The 13,956-nt window shown below is 38.8% G+C and overlaps 1 protein-coding gene across 1 annotated transcript in view; it reads left to right on the top strand.

The window, feature by feature from the left end:
• ankk1 (ankyrin repeat and kinase domain containing 1) overlaps window positions 1-4,927 on the top strand; it is a 9,420-nt gene extending 4,493 nt beyond the window's left edge. Inside the window, exons 7-9 of the mRNA XM_005915828.3 lie at window positions 184-217; window positions 1,771-2,011; window positions 2,757-4,927. Coding sequence (XP_005915890.1) covers window positions 184-217; window positions 1,771-2,011; window positions 2,757-3,798 — 1,317 coding nt within the window. The 3' untranslated portion in view covers window positions 3,799-4,927. The remainder of the gene's footprint in view (window positions 1-183; window positions 218-1,770; window positions 2,012-2,756) is intronic.
• Window positions 4,928-13,956: the final 9,029 nt, after the last annotated feature.

Below are 13,956 nucleotides of genomic sequence, written 5' to 3' on the forward strand. Positions count from 1 at the left end.
CACACACACACACAATTTTTTCTAATATTCTGTGTAAAAAAGATTAATAATGTGATCAGTTTTTATTACTCTGTTTAACTCTGGAGCTCACGCGATAACTAATTATTGTGCTTGTAAGCCACTTGTGATGACTGATATCACAACCATTAACCTTTGTTTTCTTTTCTTTTGTTTCCATTTTAGATCACTAATACCGAGATGTCAGTCTCTCCTTCAGGTAAACCAGCTCTCAGAGCATGGTGGAAATGTTCAGTTCAATATAATTTTTGCAGGGCTGACACTTCAAAAGTGATGCTTACAGTGCCGTCACATAAAAAAAACCCCATCACCTTTCACACTGACAAATAGAGTCAATACAATCAATAGAGTGGAGGAGCTGTTGTTCAGGGGAGGAGACAGTAATGCGTTGTTGATGCTTTTGACCCAGTGTTGCGAACAACATTAAAATAATAGGTCAGGATGCTTTTCACTTTTACAGTCTGCTATAATTAGATTATCAGACTACGGCGACCTGGATGACTGACAACCTACCCAGAAAATACATTACTTCATGCAAAAAGATTGAAGAGTTTCTGCAATTCTAACAAGCGTGAAAATCAACCATCACTATTCTTCAACACAGCTTGAACTCTCATAGACAGCTTTCTTGTAATTTATTTAATAGTTCTTGAGGCTTCCTGTAGGTCATTCAGAGCTCTTCTTTGGATGTTGGCTGCCTTTTCTCTTTTCTCTATCAAAATGATCCCACACTGCTGCAGTAATGTTGAAGTCCGGGCTCTGAGGAGGCCAATCCATCACTGATTGTGTTCCATTGTGTGCTTTTCAGTCCAGGTATTTTTTTAAAAACACACTGGCATTTTTTTTAGCACCATAGTCACGCTCATAAAAGCTGGCAATTAGATTCTTTTCAGACTACTTCATGGGGGGTTAAAGTCATGGTAGCTCATGGTGGATCTGATGCTACTTTTCTGCATTCATAATTTAATCAGTTTCAAAAAGGTCCCCAACACCACTTACTGAAATCCAGGCAGAAACCGTGTTTTACACATGGCTGTAGATACTCACTTCCCCACAGTGGATCATTTCATGTCATTCTTTCATCAGTCTAACCCTTTGCATGTCTGCCTTCACAATACCCATGAATCTTCTCCGTGTTGTGTCTTTTTTTCCTGAGCAGCCACTCCACCTTTAACAGCCTTCCTCCAGAATATCCACTTTATAACTTTTGGGACATTTGCACCTGTGCACATGTCCAAAAAAAGGCTCAACACATGTATTCACACATGTATTCTATCTTGCTTTTACTGACTTTCAAGCTATACTTCCACCTCCCCATGTTCTCTTCCATCTGCTCCTTACACTCAATGCACACTTGCTTCTTGGTACAAAAATACTATTTAACGCATGTTAAAATGTGTTCTCTTGCTTTTGCGATGACAGGCTTAGTACTTAAAGTGCTTAAAGATACAGTGTAGACACAACACTGGTTCATCCCTTGAGTTAGGTTTCTTTAATATCCTAGGTCAGTGTTAAAATGGTCAGGTACATGGACTGGACTGAAATTAGGTGAAAAAGCAGCCAATGTCCAAAGAAAAACTATAAAAGACCTTCAGAAAGCCACTTTAAAAAATGACTTTTGCACAGCACTGCATCTTCAACACTAGTACTCAAAAGCTCTACATCCCTTTAAAAGTTGGCTCACAAAAGGTTCAAATAGAGACATTAACATTAGACTAAGCTGTATAATGCAAATTTCTTTTTATTTAACAGATGGCCAGTATGACAAGGAGGCCATTCTCTCTATGCTATCAAAAAAAGACTTTGGCAGTTTCAGGAAGTCTGTGAGAAGGGAACACGTATCCTCACAGTTTTCCGGCAAAAAGACACTCCTTCACTGCACAGTAGCTAGCGGTGATTCAGAGAGTGTCGAGCACATCCTGAATCTGGGTGCCGAAGTCAACTGTACGACTGCCAAAGGTTACACTCCTCTTCATATTGCTGTTCTGCAGAGGTATGCATAAGCCTATGTATGTTGTCTTAGATCAGTTGCAAGCAACTAAGGGACAATGCTGTGCTAACAACTGCCTATTTTGATCCTTGGTTTACCAGATTTCCTGTTCTTCTCTTCAAAGTTTAAGAAAAGCACTGAAAATGAGGGAAATACAGTTTTTGCTTTCTTACTAAGAACTAAAGGAAAAGATTGATTCAGTATCGCTGTCATTGTCTTTTTATTATACCGTATCTATAAAAGTCTAACAAATATTGAGAAATGTTATAATAATCTTGATGTTAAAATTATTTATGGCATCCCATTTGTGCAAAAATATTTATGCATTGATTGGTAGAAAGGCATAAATATCCAGTAAACATGTATTTCCTGAAACTGTATTTATCCACGTATGCAACAAAGTGTTCACACGCACAGAGATCAAAAAATCATCTAAGTGATTAAGTGTGCTTGAACTATTGCCCAAACATCCCTGAAAACTGCAACATTGTCTCTACTCTAGTTGCTTGATTGCAAAACTACATGCACTTCATGATATCTCTGACTCTTGTTCCACATCTAGTAGGCATGGGTCACTGCAAAAGTATAATGTAGTGATTTGCCCACGTTTCCCCACTATTTATGCTTTTTAAGCAAAGTCAAGCTTGTCTTGATCCTGATGAGGTGGCATTATGTAGTTTTCTGAAGTGTAGGACTGTTTTATTTTTAAGTTGTAATGTACTCTATCAATGAAACTTATTTTCAACAGGCTATATGACATCATCTCTTTGTTGCTGGAACATGGCGCAGATGGGAGCCTGGGAGATGAGGATGATTGGACACCACTCCATTTTGCAGCTCAAAATGGCGATGACAGGACTGTCCGACTCCTGCTGGACAAAGGTGCTGTCATCAATGCCCAGGAAAAAACCGGCTGGATGCCCTTCCACCTGGCCTGCCAAAATGGACATGAAACTGTGGTGCGCCTGCTGCTTTTGCGACAATCGCAGGAAGCTGTCGTAGAACAGGAGAAGGCAAACGGGAGGACACCGCTCCACTTGGCCTCCATCTACGGGCATCTCAGTATCGTGAAACTCCTCCTAACTCATGGAGCAGATCCCAATGCGACAGACAAATGTCTGTGCACTGCTCTTCACCTATCAGCCGAGGAAGGCCATAACAGAGTAGTCAGACAGTTGATACAGAGTGGAGCGACTGTTGACATTGCAGACAGCAAAGGGAATACTCCACTTCACCTGGCTGCTCTGAAGGGTCATACAGGCATATGTAGGCAGCTGTTGTCAAACGGAGCCAACCCAGATGCCACTACTATCCAGGGATGGACACCCATGCACCTGGCTGCCCTAAAGGGACATGAAGCAACACTGGTCCAACTGGAGAGTCAGGGTGGTTGTGTAAATGCAAGAGGTGAGAACGGATGGACTCCACTACACCTGGCCTGTCACCAGAGTAAGCCAGATTTGGTAGCAAAACTCTTGTCAGCCGAGGCCGACCCACATGTCACAGAGGAGAGTAAAGGATGGACACCACTACATGTGGCCTGTAAAAGTGTGAGTTTTCCAAGTGTCCTCCACTTGATATTCCATGGCGCAAATGTCAATGCTTTAAATTATGGAAATGCCACACCTTTACACCTGGCTGCCCAGCACGGCTGTGTACCCATTGTAAAAGCTTTACTGATGAATGGAGCAGACGGGACACTGCTGGATTCTTCTGGATCCACAGCTTTAAATGTAGCTCAGCAGAGTGAAAAGTTGGAAATAGTGGAATTACTAGAGAATGGATGTTAACTATCATGAGGATGACAATATAATGGAGAAGTTGCACTATAGAGGAGGGATTATCAGGAAACTTAAAGCACGATATTGATGATTTTTTTTCACAGAAAAAAGACCAGTTTTGCAACGCATAAGAAAACCAAATCAATTTCACAAACCCATCTATATTTTGAATGTTGTCAGACCATTGCACAATTGAAAGCAGAAATCCATTGCTGTCCTTGCTTAAAAAAACAGCGTCCGATTTTTACAGTAATTATTTCCCGTAAATTCCACAGACGTGCCACACGATCAGGCATTTGTATTGAAAATAATTACTTTAAACTCTGTGAATGCTTGACAGGGTCATTATTGTGATAAACTGTAGTGAGCCACCCACATGGGGGTCACAATCGGGTGAAGTATACTATTATGACAAAGTATATTGATTCTCCTTATTGAATCCCTGTGCTTGTTTGCTTCTTTATGTGTGCTTTCCTGTCGACTGGAAGATAGAAATGATATAGTAAAAAGTGTTGCTGTTACTAAGGCATTCTTTTGGTTAAACTTGTCAGACTGCAGGTATTATTTGTCCAATCTGGTTAAATGACATATATCAGAATCGACATAGCCATTTTTAACAGCTCCATGTGAGAATTTGTGATTAAAAATCCATGTATGCTTCATGACCAGCCACGATAATTCCTTACAGACTGAAGGAGTCACTTCCCAGCATGTGACACACTCATTTACCACAGTGACACCTTATTAAATTGAAATGAAATGCATGGTTTCGGGAGCTGTATTGACCTACACATTCACAGGGTTTTTCCTGGAACCACAGTGACTGACTTAGATGTAGTGCTAGGAGCTGAGCTGAATCAAATGACTGTAAATGAACAGAGCAGAGGTATATTTAACCTGAGCTTGGATTTTTTTTTAAAACATGTTGCTAAGTGAATGTCTGCTGTATCATTTTTAAATTGCTATTTTATTCTGAGTTTATTTTCCCCCTTCACAGCATCTCTGACCCTGAGCAAATTAAGTGCTGTCTGTTTACTTGTGTGGATTTTCCTTCTGTGTTGATTTTGATTACATCGTGACAGCATGAAACCATCAGTCCTCTTCTCCTGCTCATTAAAAGAACTGGGTAAAAAATTTCTTTCTTTGTGTCTTGTCATTTGTCTTTTTACCTGACCAATACACTATTAGAAACAATAGATTATGTAAATGATGGACAAATTTTTCAAGTCTAAAAACCTGGATCCACTGTAGAGGTGCCTCCAGAAGTGCGTTCTTTCCATTGGCCAGCAGGGAAACAACACTCTTGGTTGTGAAAACAACTCCTCCCCTTGTTCATCATGTTCAAGATGGCAAAGGCGAAGGCAAACAGCTTAGTGTTTCACAACGAGACGTCTTTAACTAATGCGTGACATCATGGTCACTGTATCCATCTTTTAATTACAGTCTGTGCTTTGAACCACTTGACTAAAATACTAGAGTCTCAATACAAACTATAACCTATAGAAAACAGTCAAATCCTTTACTTTAAAACCATAAGATTTTTTTTAAATTTACACCTGCAAACAACTTCTAATGATTTTAACAGATTTTTCCTCCTGCCTATGTGCAAAGTCCTGATTTATAATGTCATGTAGTTTTATATCAGAAACCCAACAAGGTAAAGTATATTGATATATTGATGACCCTATTTTCATTGAACAGAGTTTGAAAAACAGGCATTGTGTTATGGAAAGAATCTCTGTTGCAGAGTTCTGTTTATTTCAGGTTGGGTTGGATGTGAAGCAGATTATAGTTGAAAGTGTCCTTTAACTGCAGCAATTCACATTTGAAATGTATGGAGCCTTTAATGTCTAAAGAACTGAAAGCAAATCACATTTGTGTGGTTGTTATCCACTGTCAACAGTCAGATGACAATTTAACAGATGTGAATGACACTTATCTGTGGAAACCAGAGCTGTGTCATTGTGTAAACTGTCTAACAGCATTTCTGTCCTACTAGTATTCAAATCAAACAATTCATTTAAAAAAACATGAAGCAAACTATACAGGTCTTCTGATGCCACTTCCTAAAACCTCTTGCTTTTCTTTAATCAAGCCCACCTAAATCGATGATTCTGCCTCAACCTTTTTACACGTACAGTGACACTTTGGAAACCTTCTATCTTGGCCACTAATTGGGTTTGAAGGCACCTAAACAAATTTTATTTTCTAATAGGGAGACCAGCAGGAAGAAGATAATGCCGTGTAAGTTGCCACTAACGCAGACACCAACAGCATCAGAGAGAAAGAAGAAAATTGCATTGTTGTGGTCTTTAGCTTCACACTGCGTCCTGCTATAGTTCATCCACTTTTTTTTCTTAGTGAATGTATTCATTTAACATATATTATTCACAGAGAATTGAACAATAGCTTAATTAAACATTCTCTGATGTTCTTCCCCTCTGTGCTCTGATGTCTTGTGTGATGCAGTTATACAACTTTGTGGAGTTTTAATCGAAATTAAACTCAGACTTCACGGCCTAATTACTTTGAAGTGACGCTAGACAACAGTTCACGGTGATGTATTCACACCAAAACAAAGGCTCTACTGGCTTTGTGTAACTCTTTGCAACATTGCATACTAGTGCTTTCAAAAGCTTATCAAATAGTATCATGTGGATATGAGTCTGCTGATACGTTTTTAAATCTCATTGTCTTATGCTGCCTTAACCCCTCATGCACTGTTCAGAATGTTTAGCCAACTTTTAAAGCATAAATGATGCAAAGAAGGACTCTTTGACATTCACAGCTCTTATTTTAATGATAGGAATTAATCTGGCCATTTACTTGGTATATTTAGCTTCTCAGAAGAGAGCCATTATGCTCTCTGCAGAGAACCCTCTTTAGCAGGGTTAAACTCACCTTTGAGCTGAGCCCCGTGGTGTTAAGCAGCTGCAATCATGACTGATGCAGCTGTGTCTTTTGACCCAGGTGTGCAGCCTCAGCAGGGGCAAGCAGGCATCTTTGGTGCTTGCTACAATAATTGAGTGAGTGATCTGTCATGCCTCATGGGAGATGATTTTTTTTTCCAGAGTGATGACATAGAAAACATTTTTATGGCACTGTGATCTCTCTGTGACCTCTCGCTCTGCGAGAAGACCCCACCTCGGCCTGTCTAAATACCGAGCATTAGTGCTTGCTGTTTTTCACTTGAGTGAACCATCCTTCACATTATCAATTGAAGCATTTCAGTCATACCTGTGACTGCATTAAAAGTGACTTTTACATTGAAACACTGAGAAATTAATCAACATGCCCAATTATGATTCCTTGAAGATTTTAAAATGGAAATGTGTATTCATATATATTTGTAATATAATCCAAAAACTACTGAATTATTACCTCATTGTTCTAGTTTATTCCTATTATGCTTTTATGCTTCATTTCCCTAGTGTTGCGATTTGTTATTAATGAGTTAATTGAGTTAATGAGTTAATTAATTAAGCTCACTGCTTTCTAGCAATGAAACTACACTTTCTAACACACACTCATGCTTCATAATTCAGTAGATTAAATTTTGGGACAGTTTCACTCCCTTGAGGCTGTAGCAGCATCTCCCTCAAACGTAAAGTTAATACATCTCTAGTAATAGATTTGACCTGTGTTTCCTATTTTATTCTTCAAACATATTTGTAGTTCAAAGAGTGTTAAATGATTTCATTATTGAAAGTTTAATATTTTTCGAGACTATATATATTGAAAAAAAGAGAACTAACAGTCATAAGGCTGAGCAGTGATTTGAGTGTTTGAGTGCTGCTGAAGAGCATCATTTGCACATTAGTGCAGAGCAATTAGCCATTGTTTGGCTTTCTAATAATGTTCTTTTTTCAGCAGGCTATGTAAAATATCTTAATCAATGCTTTTAGCCTAGCATTGCCCCTCTCCAACTTACACAATGCATGTCTTGTTTTTATTCTTTCTTACAGATTGCTGAATTGGCTTTTAATGGATAGATTAAAAGAAATATAGCATCTAAATATATAGTTTTGTCCTTGGGGGTTTACATTAGGGGTTACAAACAAAGACAATACACTTTGTTTTTCTTGTACATATATTAATCTGCTATTCTTTAATTGTTCTTACCCCAGCCTTGTCTAAATTGGCTCAATGAAAATTATCTCAATAAAACATTTAAATGTAATTGTCAAAACAGTCCGGGAAACAAAATGGTTTTAACAAGCAGCAAAGAACATTGTGTATCATCAGGATTTCAATATAACCTGAGAGTAATTGGTAGGTTTTTCATTCTCCGGACTTTAATGGAATGATGGGAAGGACAATGAGTTTGATTATATGAGATTCACTTCAAGTGACAACGACAACTAGAGAAAACAAAAGTTCATATTCCTGGGATGTTGGATTTTCTGTCAAAATAAGCAATTTATGGGAAATATAAATGTTTTTTAACAACAACAACAATAATAATGATAAGAATGTATTTACATTAGGTCTACATTAGATCTCTAATTTCTATTGCACATGACCTTTATCAAGTAATTGAAACCAATCAGGAATATACATGTGAAGAAACTCTCCTGCATTCAGATGGCCTAATATAGAGAAGGCAAAGGAACAAAAAATAAATGCTCATTAGAGTTTCCCTGTTGTTTAAGAATAAATTAATGGATATCTTCAGAATAGACATATAAAGTAGAAAATGTCTTAATTTTGAGTGAGTATGTATTGTATTGAAAAGCTGACATATTTTATAGTCCATGATGTAGTTTAGTCTTTTAAGAGCATTTCTAGCATATTTTGTGTAAGAAACTGGGGGATTACATGTGTTAGTATCCATGTGTTGTTTATGACATGAAAAACAACCGTGCTGATTTTGATGTTCTAGATAACAAAGCGCAGTGTGCCAGACATACATAATCAAAGCAACAATGATAGAAGTAATACCTGGCAAGGTCATGGGTTGATAGAGCATGTCAGGTAAACATTTCAGCTGGGAATGATTTATGTTGGAACATAAGCTGAAGTTAGACTGTTCAGTCATTTTGTTAAAGTCAACACCTGAGTCCAGTGGGCTTGACAGAAAGGTCTTATTGACATTGTGCAAAACATTTTTCTCTTCAAGGCACTGAACGACTTGGGGACAGCAAACACTTACAAGGTATCAAAAAGTATAGCAAATATTGAATTTTTTTGCACTGCAGAATAATAACACAATTACATATTTCCTATGTTAAGCAAACACACTGGACAATAATAATGTCCAAACATTTCTCTCCTTGGACAAGCTGCCAGTAGCACAAAGCCTACGTTATGTAAAACATCACTCAGATACAGCGTGTTTCTGTTTTATTTCCTCCCACCTTCACCTCTTTACTTCTTGTTTAGATTGTATTCAATCTCTGCAGATGAATAAGATGAATAACAACTGTTCTTATACCGACAGCCAATATTGTGACTGCTCACTTCCTGTCAGTCTCAACAGACTGTTTGGTAATCTCATGCCTTTTTGAGTACAAGTCATGCATGGCATGCAGGATTGTCAGACATCATGTAAGCACACAAATTTACTGCATTGCACAAGATAGGACATGACATGGCTATATCCCGACACAGCGTGATTCAGCTAAGGTAATATTTTCATTGTAAATTTATCTGAACATGAAGGTGACCTCTAAATATATGCAGCTAAACAAAATGCTTTGGAAACTGGTAAATAATGTTCAAGGTTTTACCTATTTCCCTATTTTATGCAGTATTATACAGTTTAAACAGTATGTTAACAGAGCATAATAATGCAGTTGCAGCAAACTCTTCAGTATCAAAAAGGGTGTTGCAGGTTCCTTTAAATATGCAGGACTGTCTTCACATTGTAGCCACTGACATAAAGGTGTACAGTATACGGCATTGTCTCACTCCCTCACTCCCCAATGAGACAGAGTCTCATTGGGGAGTGACAGACTATAAGAGAGCCATTACTGACTCCTATGAGAAGGTAATAAAAGTAAATAGGGAGAACTGCAGCTGATCTAATTCATTTTTACACACAACAACAAAAAGGTTAGATTTGTTGTTTTACTAGAATTGCATTCAAGGTTTATAGAGCATTCTCATCTTTCTCAGTTTTTATTTAGTCATTAGTCATGTGCAGCAGGTCTTTAAGCTAAAATTCACTATGTACACTATAGCTATAGCAAAGAGGTGTTAACAATTACATCGTGGTTACAGTAGATTTCCTGAAGAAGTTTAAATGAAGCATAATCTGCTTCTTTTGGCCACTCCCTTGTCACAAGCGGGTCGCTCCACATGTTTGATTTGGCAGAGATTGCATTCTTGACAAAACCTAAAATGGGATTTGTAGTGTATTTCCAGATGGAATCAAACCAGCGACCATTTGATAAACCTTGTAAATCCTCTTTATCATTGATGCCTGGGTGTCTTTATTGCAACACCTGAGACAGTAGCCACGCTGATCATTTTATTGAAGATTAAAGAATTTTGACAGCTTTTAACTCTCAGTGGTGTGCCTGTATTTGTTTGATAAAGGAACCTTTATACCTGGAAATGGCTAATGATGTCAGAAAAAAGTGCATATTAGCTGTGTTGATAATGGCCTGACTTCCTATTTTACATTCCTCTACAATCTCAAAAATCTCTTAAACCATTTTAAACTGTCTCCTTGAAAGTCTCCTTTGAAATCACCACTGTCAAAGAAAATTCAAAGATAGAAAACATGAACTGAAAATATGCTACCCTTGAACACTTCTTCACAGCAGTCTTAATGTCACAAGCTTGAGGTAAAGACTGATTCAATACATTCAATACAAGTGTAAATGAAGGTGAGAATTGTGTCTTGGACTATTGGAAAGTGCAGAAAACCTTTAATTAGTCTCTGTCTGTGTAGATATAGTGCATCTTTAATCATTCCTTTTTCCATTTATTTATTTTTTAATATAGGAAAAACGTTGTAAAAGATCGAATAATACAAATATTTGAGGTTTTTAAAAACCTTTAACCTTCTTCTCTTTTGTAGTGGTATGCCACTTAGGTGACAGACGTGTCTCAGTAAATCAGACACAAATAATGATTGTCAGGCTGTATCTGTGATGCCTTAGCTGCAAGGATGTTGATATGGTCTCTTGGGTCGATAGCTGATGACAAAGCAAAGACTGCCAAGTCCAAGGATGGGCAATGTGCCTCGGATGCTGAGAGGAAAAGGAGTCAAGATAAAAAAAAAAACCCAAACTGAACCAAAAAACGATAGGATCAAAGATGGTATTTTCTGCATATTGTAAAAAAAAAAAAAAACGTAAGGGGTGTTTGCATTTTTTAGATTTATAATAAGTTATGAGTATAATATAATAGTATAATATTTCAGTAGTTTCTGTCTATCTATCTGTATTTTTTTAAGCTGCATTCTTAATTCTCAGTCATTCATATCTGCATATCTGTTGGGTTTCTAGGATATTCTCCAATCAATCAAAATCTAATTCTTCTCAACACTGAAAAATTAAAATTGCATGATCAAAGAAATTATTTTTTTTAAATAAACCTATGAGTATGAAACTTAACAGCTGAGCATACTTACCTTAATTACCCACTCAAACCCACCATGGGTTAAGTTTTGCTTAGCAGTTTTAGAAGCTGTCTATAAGTTAGTTGATGGTCTTTAATGTTGTACGGGTTGAAGTGCTGTTCAGGTACCCAAGAATCTCAGAAGCTAAATTAAAGTAGCCCACACTCTTAGGCTACGTTCACACTGCAGGTCTTAATGCTCAATTCCGATTTTTTGATCAAATCCGATTTTTTTGTCTGCTCGTTCACACTACAAATAAAATGCGACAGCAAACGCGCTCTAGTGTGAACGCTCAAAGCGGCCCGCATGCGCAAAAGAAGACGTCACACACAACGCACTCCGTTTATACCCAGAGCAAACAATATTGTTTGACTGATGGCCCTTAATATAAAGACTTCCGACTTCACGTTTCCCAATTTTTGCTTTAAGTTATTTTGTTATTTACATAATAATGTAGATAACCTAATAATTATCCTTATTGCTGTTTTAGAGGAGCGGTGCTTCAAAGGATAGTTGCAGATTTCTGTCAGAATCTGCAGATTATACAGTACATAAAATATACGTGAAAATAAAATGTTCACGTTTCCCCAATGTTGTCTTCCCAACAGATTCACTAACATCTACACTGGATGGCCAGGAAGCGTTCGCGATGTCTTCTCGGGCGCTTCTCCGGAGCTGATAATTGGCATCTGTCTTGTGTCAGTGACGTAAAAGACAGATTTAATGCGACATGACCGTTCAAACAGCAGTCACTTTCTAAAACATCGAATATCTATCGGATTCAGTACCACATACGAAAATGACCCAGATCGGATGTGAAAATATCGGATTTGTGCCGTTCACACTGTCATACCATGATCGGATATGGGTCGCATAGGGTCCAAAAAATCGGATTTGATGCGCTTTCGCCTGCAGTGTGAACATAGCCTTAGACAGACACATAAAATAGCTGTTTTTTTTTCATCCTGAAGTGCAGAAAAAAACAAAAGTGAACTCTATTAAGCTCTAGTTTGGAAAATAGGTTTTCTAAGCAGTGTAATCAGAAACTCCCTCCACCCATTAGCAACACATATGACAGAATTTTAAGCTCTGAGACTGGATATTTCAGTCCAAAATGCAATTTGGGAGTTCTTTTTAACTCATTGAATACACTGTAATGGGTAACATCTCCTGGGTCTAGGTGCCGTTTCCCCCTCCAGGGGCGAGGGTACCTGGACCTGGGGTATAGAGTTTGTTTGGGGAGTGTGATTGTGTGTACAGTGTCCATGTATGTCTATCCCTACGTTGGGTGAGTGCTGAGTATTTGTATATGTGTGCATGAGGGTGGGAATGCATGTTTGTGTCTGTGTGTGCCTGTTTGTCTGTGTCTATATGTCAGGACGGGTCTTACACTCCACCTCTCTGGGAACTCCCAGGCCCTCCAAAGGCCTATCTCCCCTCACCACACTCCCTGCCGGTAACTGATGCCCTCAGGGGTCGGTGTGTTGGTGGTTCTTGGTGTCCGGGGCTGGGCGCTCAGGTATGTACCAGCTCACTCCCGGTGACTACTTGGCAGGGCCTGGTGCTTGTTGCTCGGTCAGGCCTCTTCCCGGGGCAAAGGGGGCCCTCGGGCCTCCGGGCCTGCAACTCGGTTCACTCTGGCACAGCTGGCTGCTGGCAGAGCCGGCGGGCATGCCACCACAGCCCCCTCTAGCTTCTGCTCCATGGCTACTGGGTGACCCCTCATCAGCTCTTCTCAGGAGGGTTGCACGAATGCCCCTCCGGTGGTCCTCCTTGGACTCTTGCACTCTGGGGCCTCTGGATGTCTGGAGCCTGGATCTCCTCCATGCCTGCTTCATGCCCTGGGGGACGGGGCTATGGCTCTCTACATCCTCTAGTGGACCATTACATGGGGAAACCTTTTGAATACAAGCGCGCTGATCCACACAGGTGTGCACACAGGTGTCCACACAGGTGTGCACACGGGTGTTCACTGTTCATAGACATAAACTACACCTCTATTGGCTGCTATTTCCAAGCACATTATGCGCTGTCGGTCCTGCTTGCTACACAACAACATTCAATATTTAGTATTTACTGCTGTTTACACTTAGCTAGATTAACGTGATGGTGTTGTGTTTAGTATGTTGCTCTGTTTTTTTTGGCTTGTTTTCTCTTCTTTTTCTCTCAACAGGTGATCCAGGAGATTTTTTTCTCTTCTTTCTCTTTTTAAGTACCCTTTCTCACTGTCCCTCTTCCCTTCTGTTTTTCTTTTCCTTCTTTCTTTCTCCCTTTCCCATCCCTCAGTCATGCCTGTTCCGTCTGTAACAACTGAAAATAAAATAAAATAAATAATAACAACAAAGGTTGATCAAATGGACCAATGGACCTGAATAACGATCAGTAATTCCAGTTGAATCCTAATAGAGTGCTTCATAAGCACAAGAGATCCAGATGGAAGAAGATGTAGAGGAGGTAAAGAGAATGAAAAAGCTCAGTAACTTAACAATTTGCTTTCAACATCATACTTTCTTGCATATCAAACTCCATTGTAGTATTTTTATTTTATCATACAACTTAAGTTGAAACATTATATATATTGTGAAATTATTCTGTTA

The sequence above is a fragment of the Haplochromis burtoni genome, unplaced genomic scaffold, assembly GCF_018398535.1.
Source record: "Haplochromis burtoni strain Fernald_Lab_line unplaced genomic scaffold, NCSU_Asbu1 Contig_15, whole genome shotgun sequence".
NCBI classification, from domain to species: Eukaryota; Metazoa; Chordata; class Actinopteri; order Cichliformes; family Cichlidae; genus Haplochromis; species Haplochromis burtoni.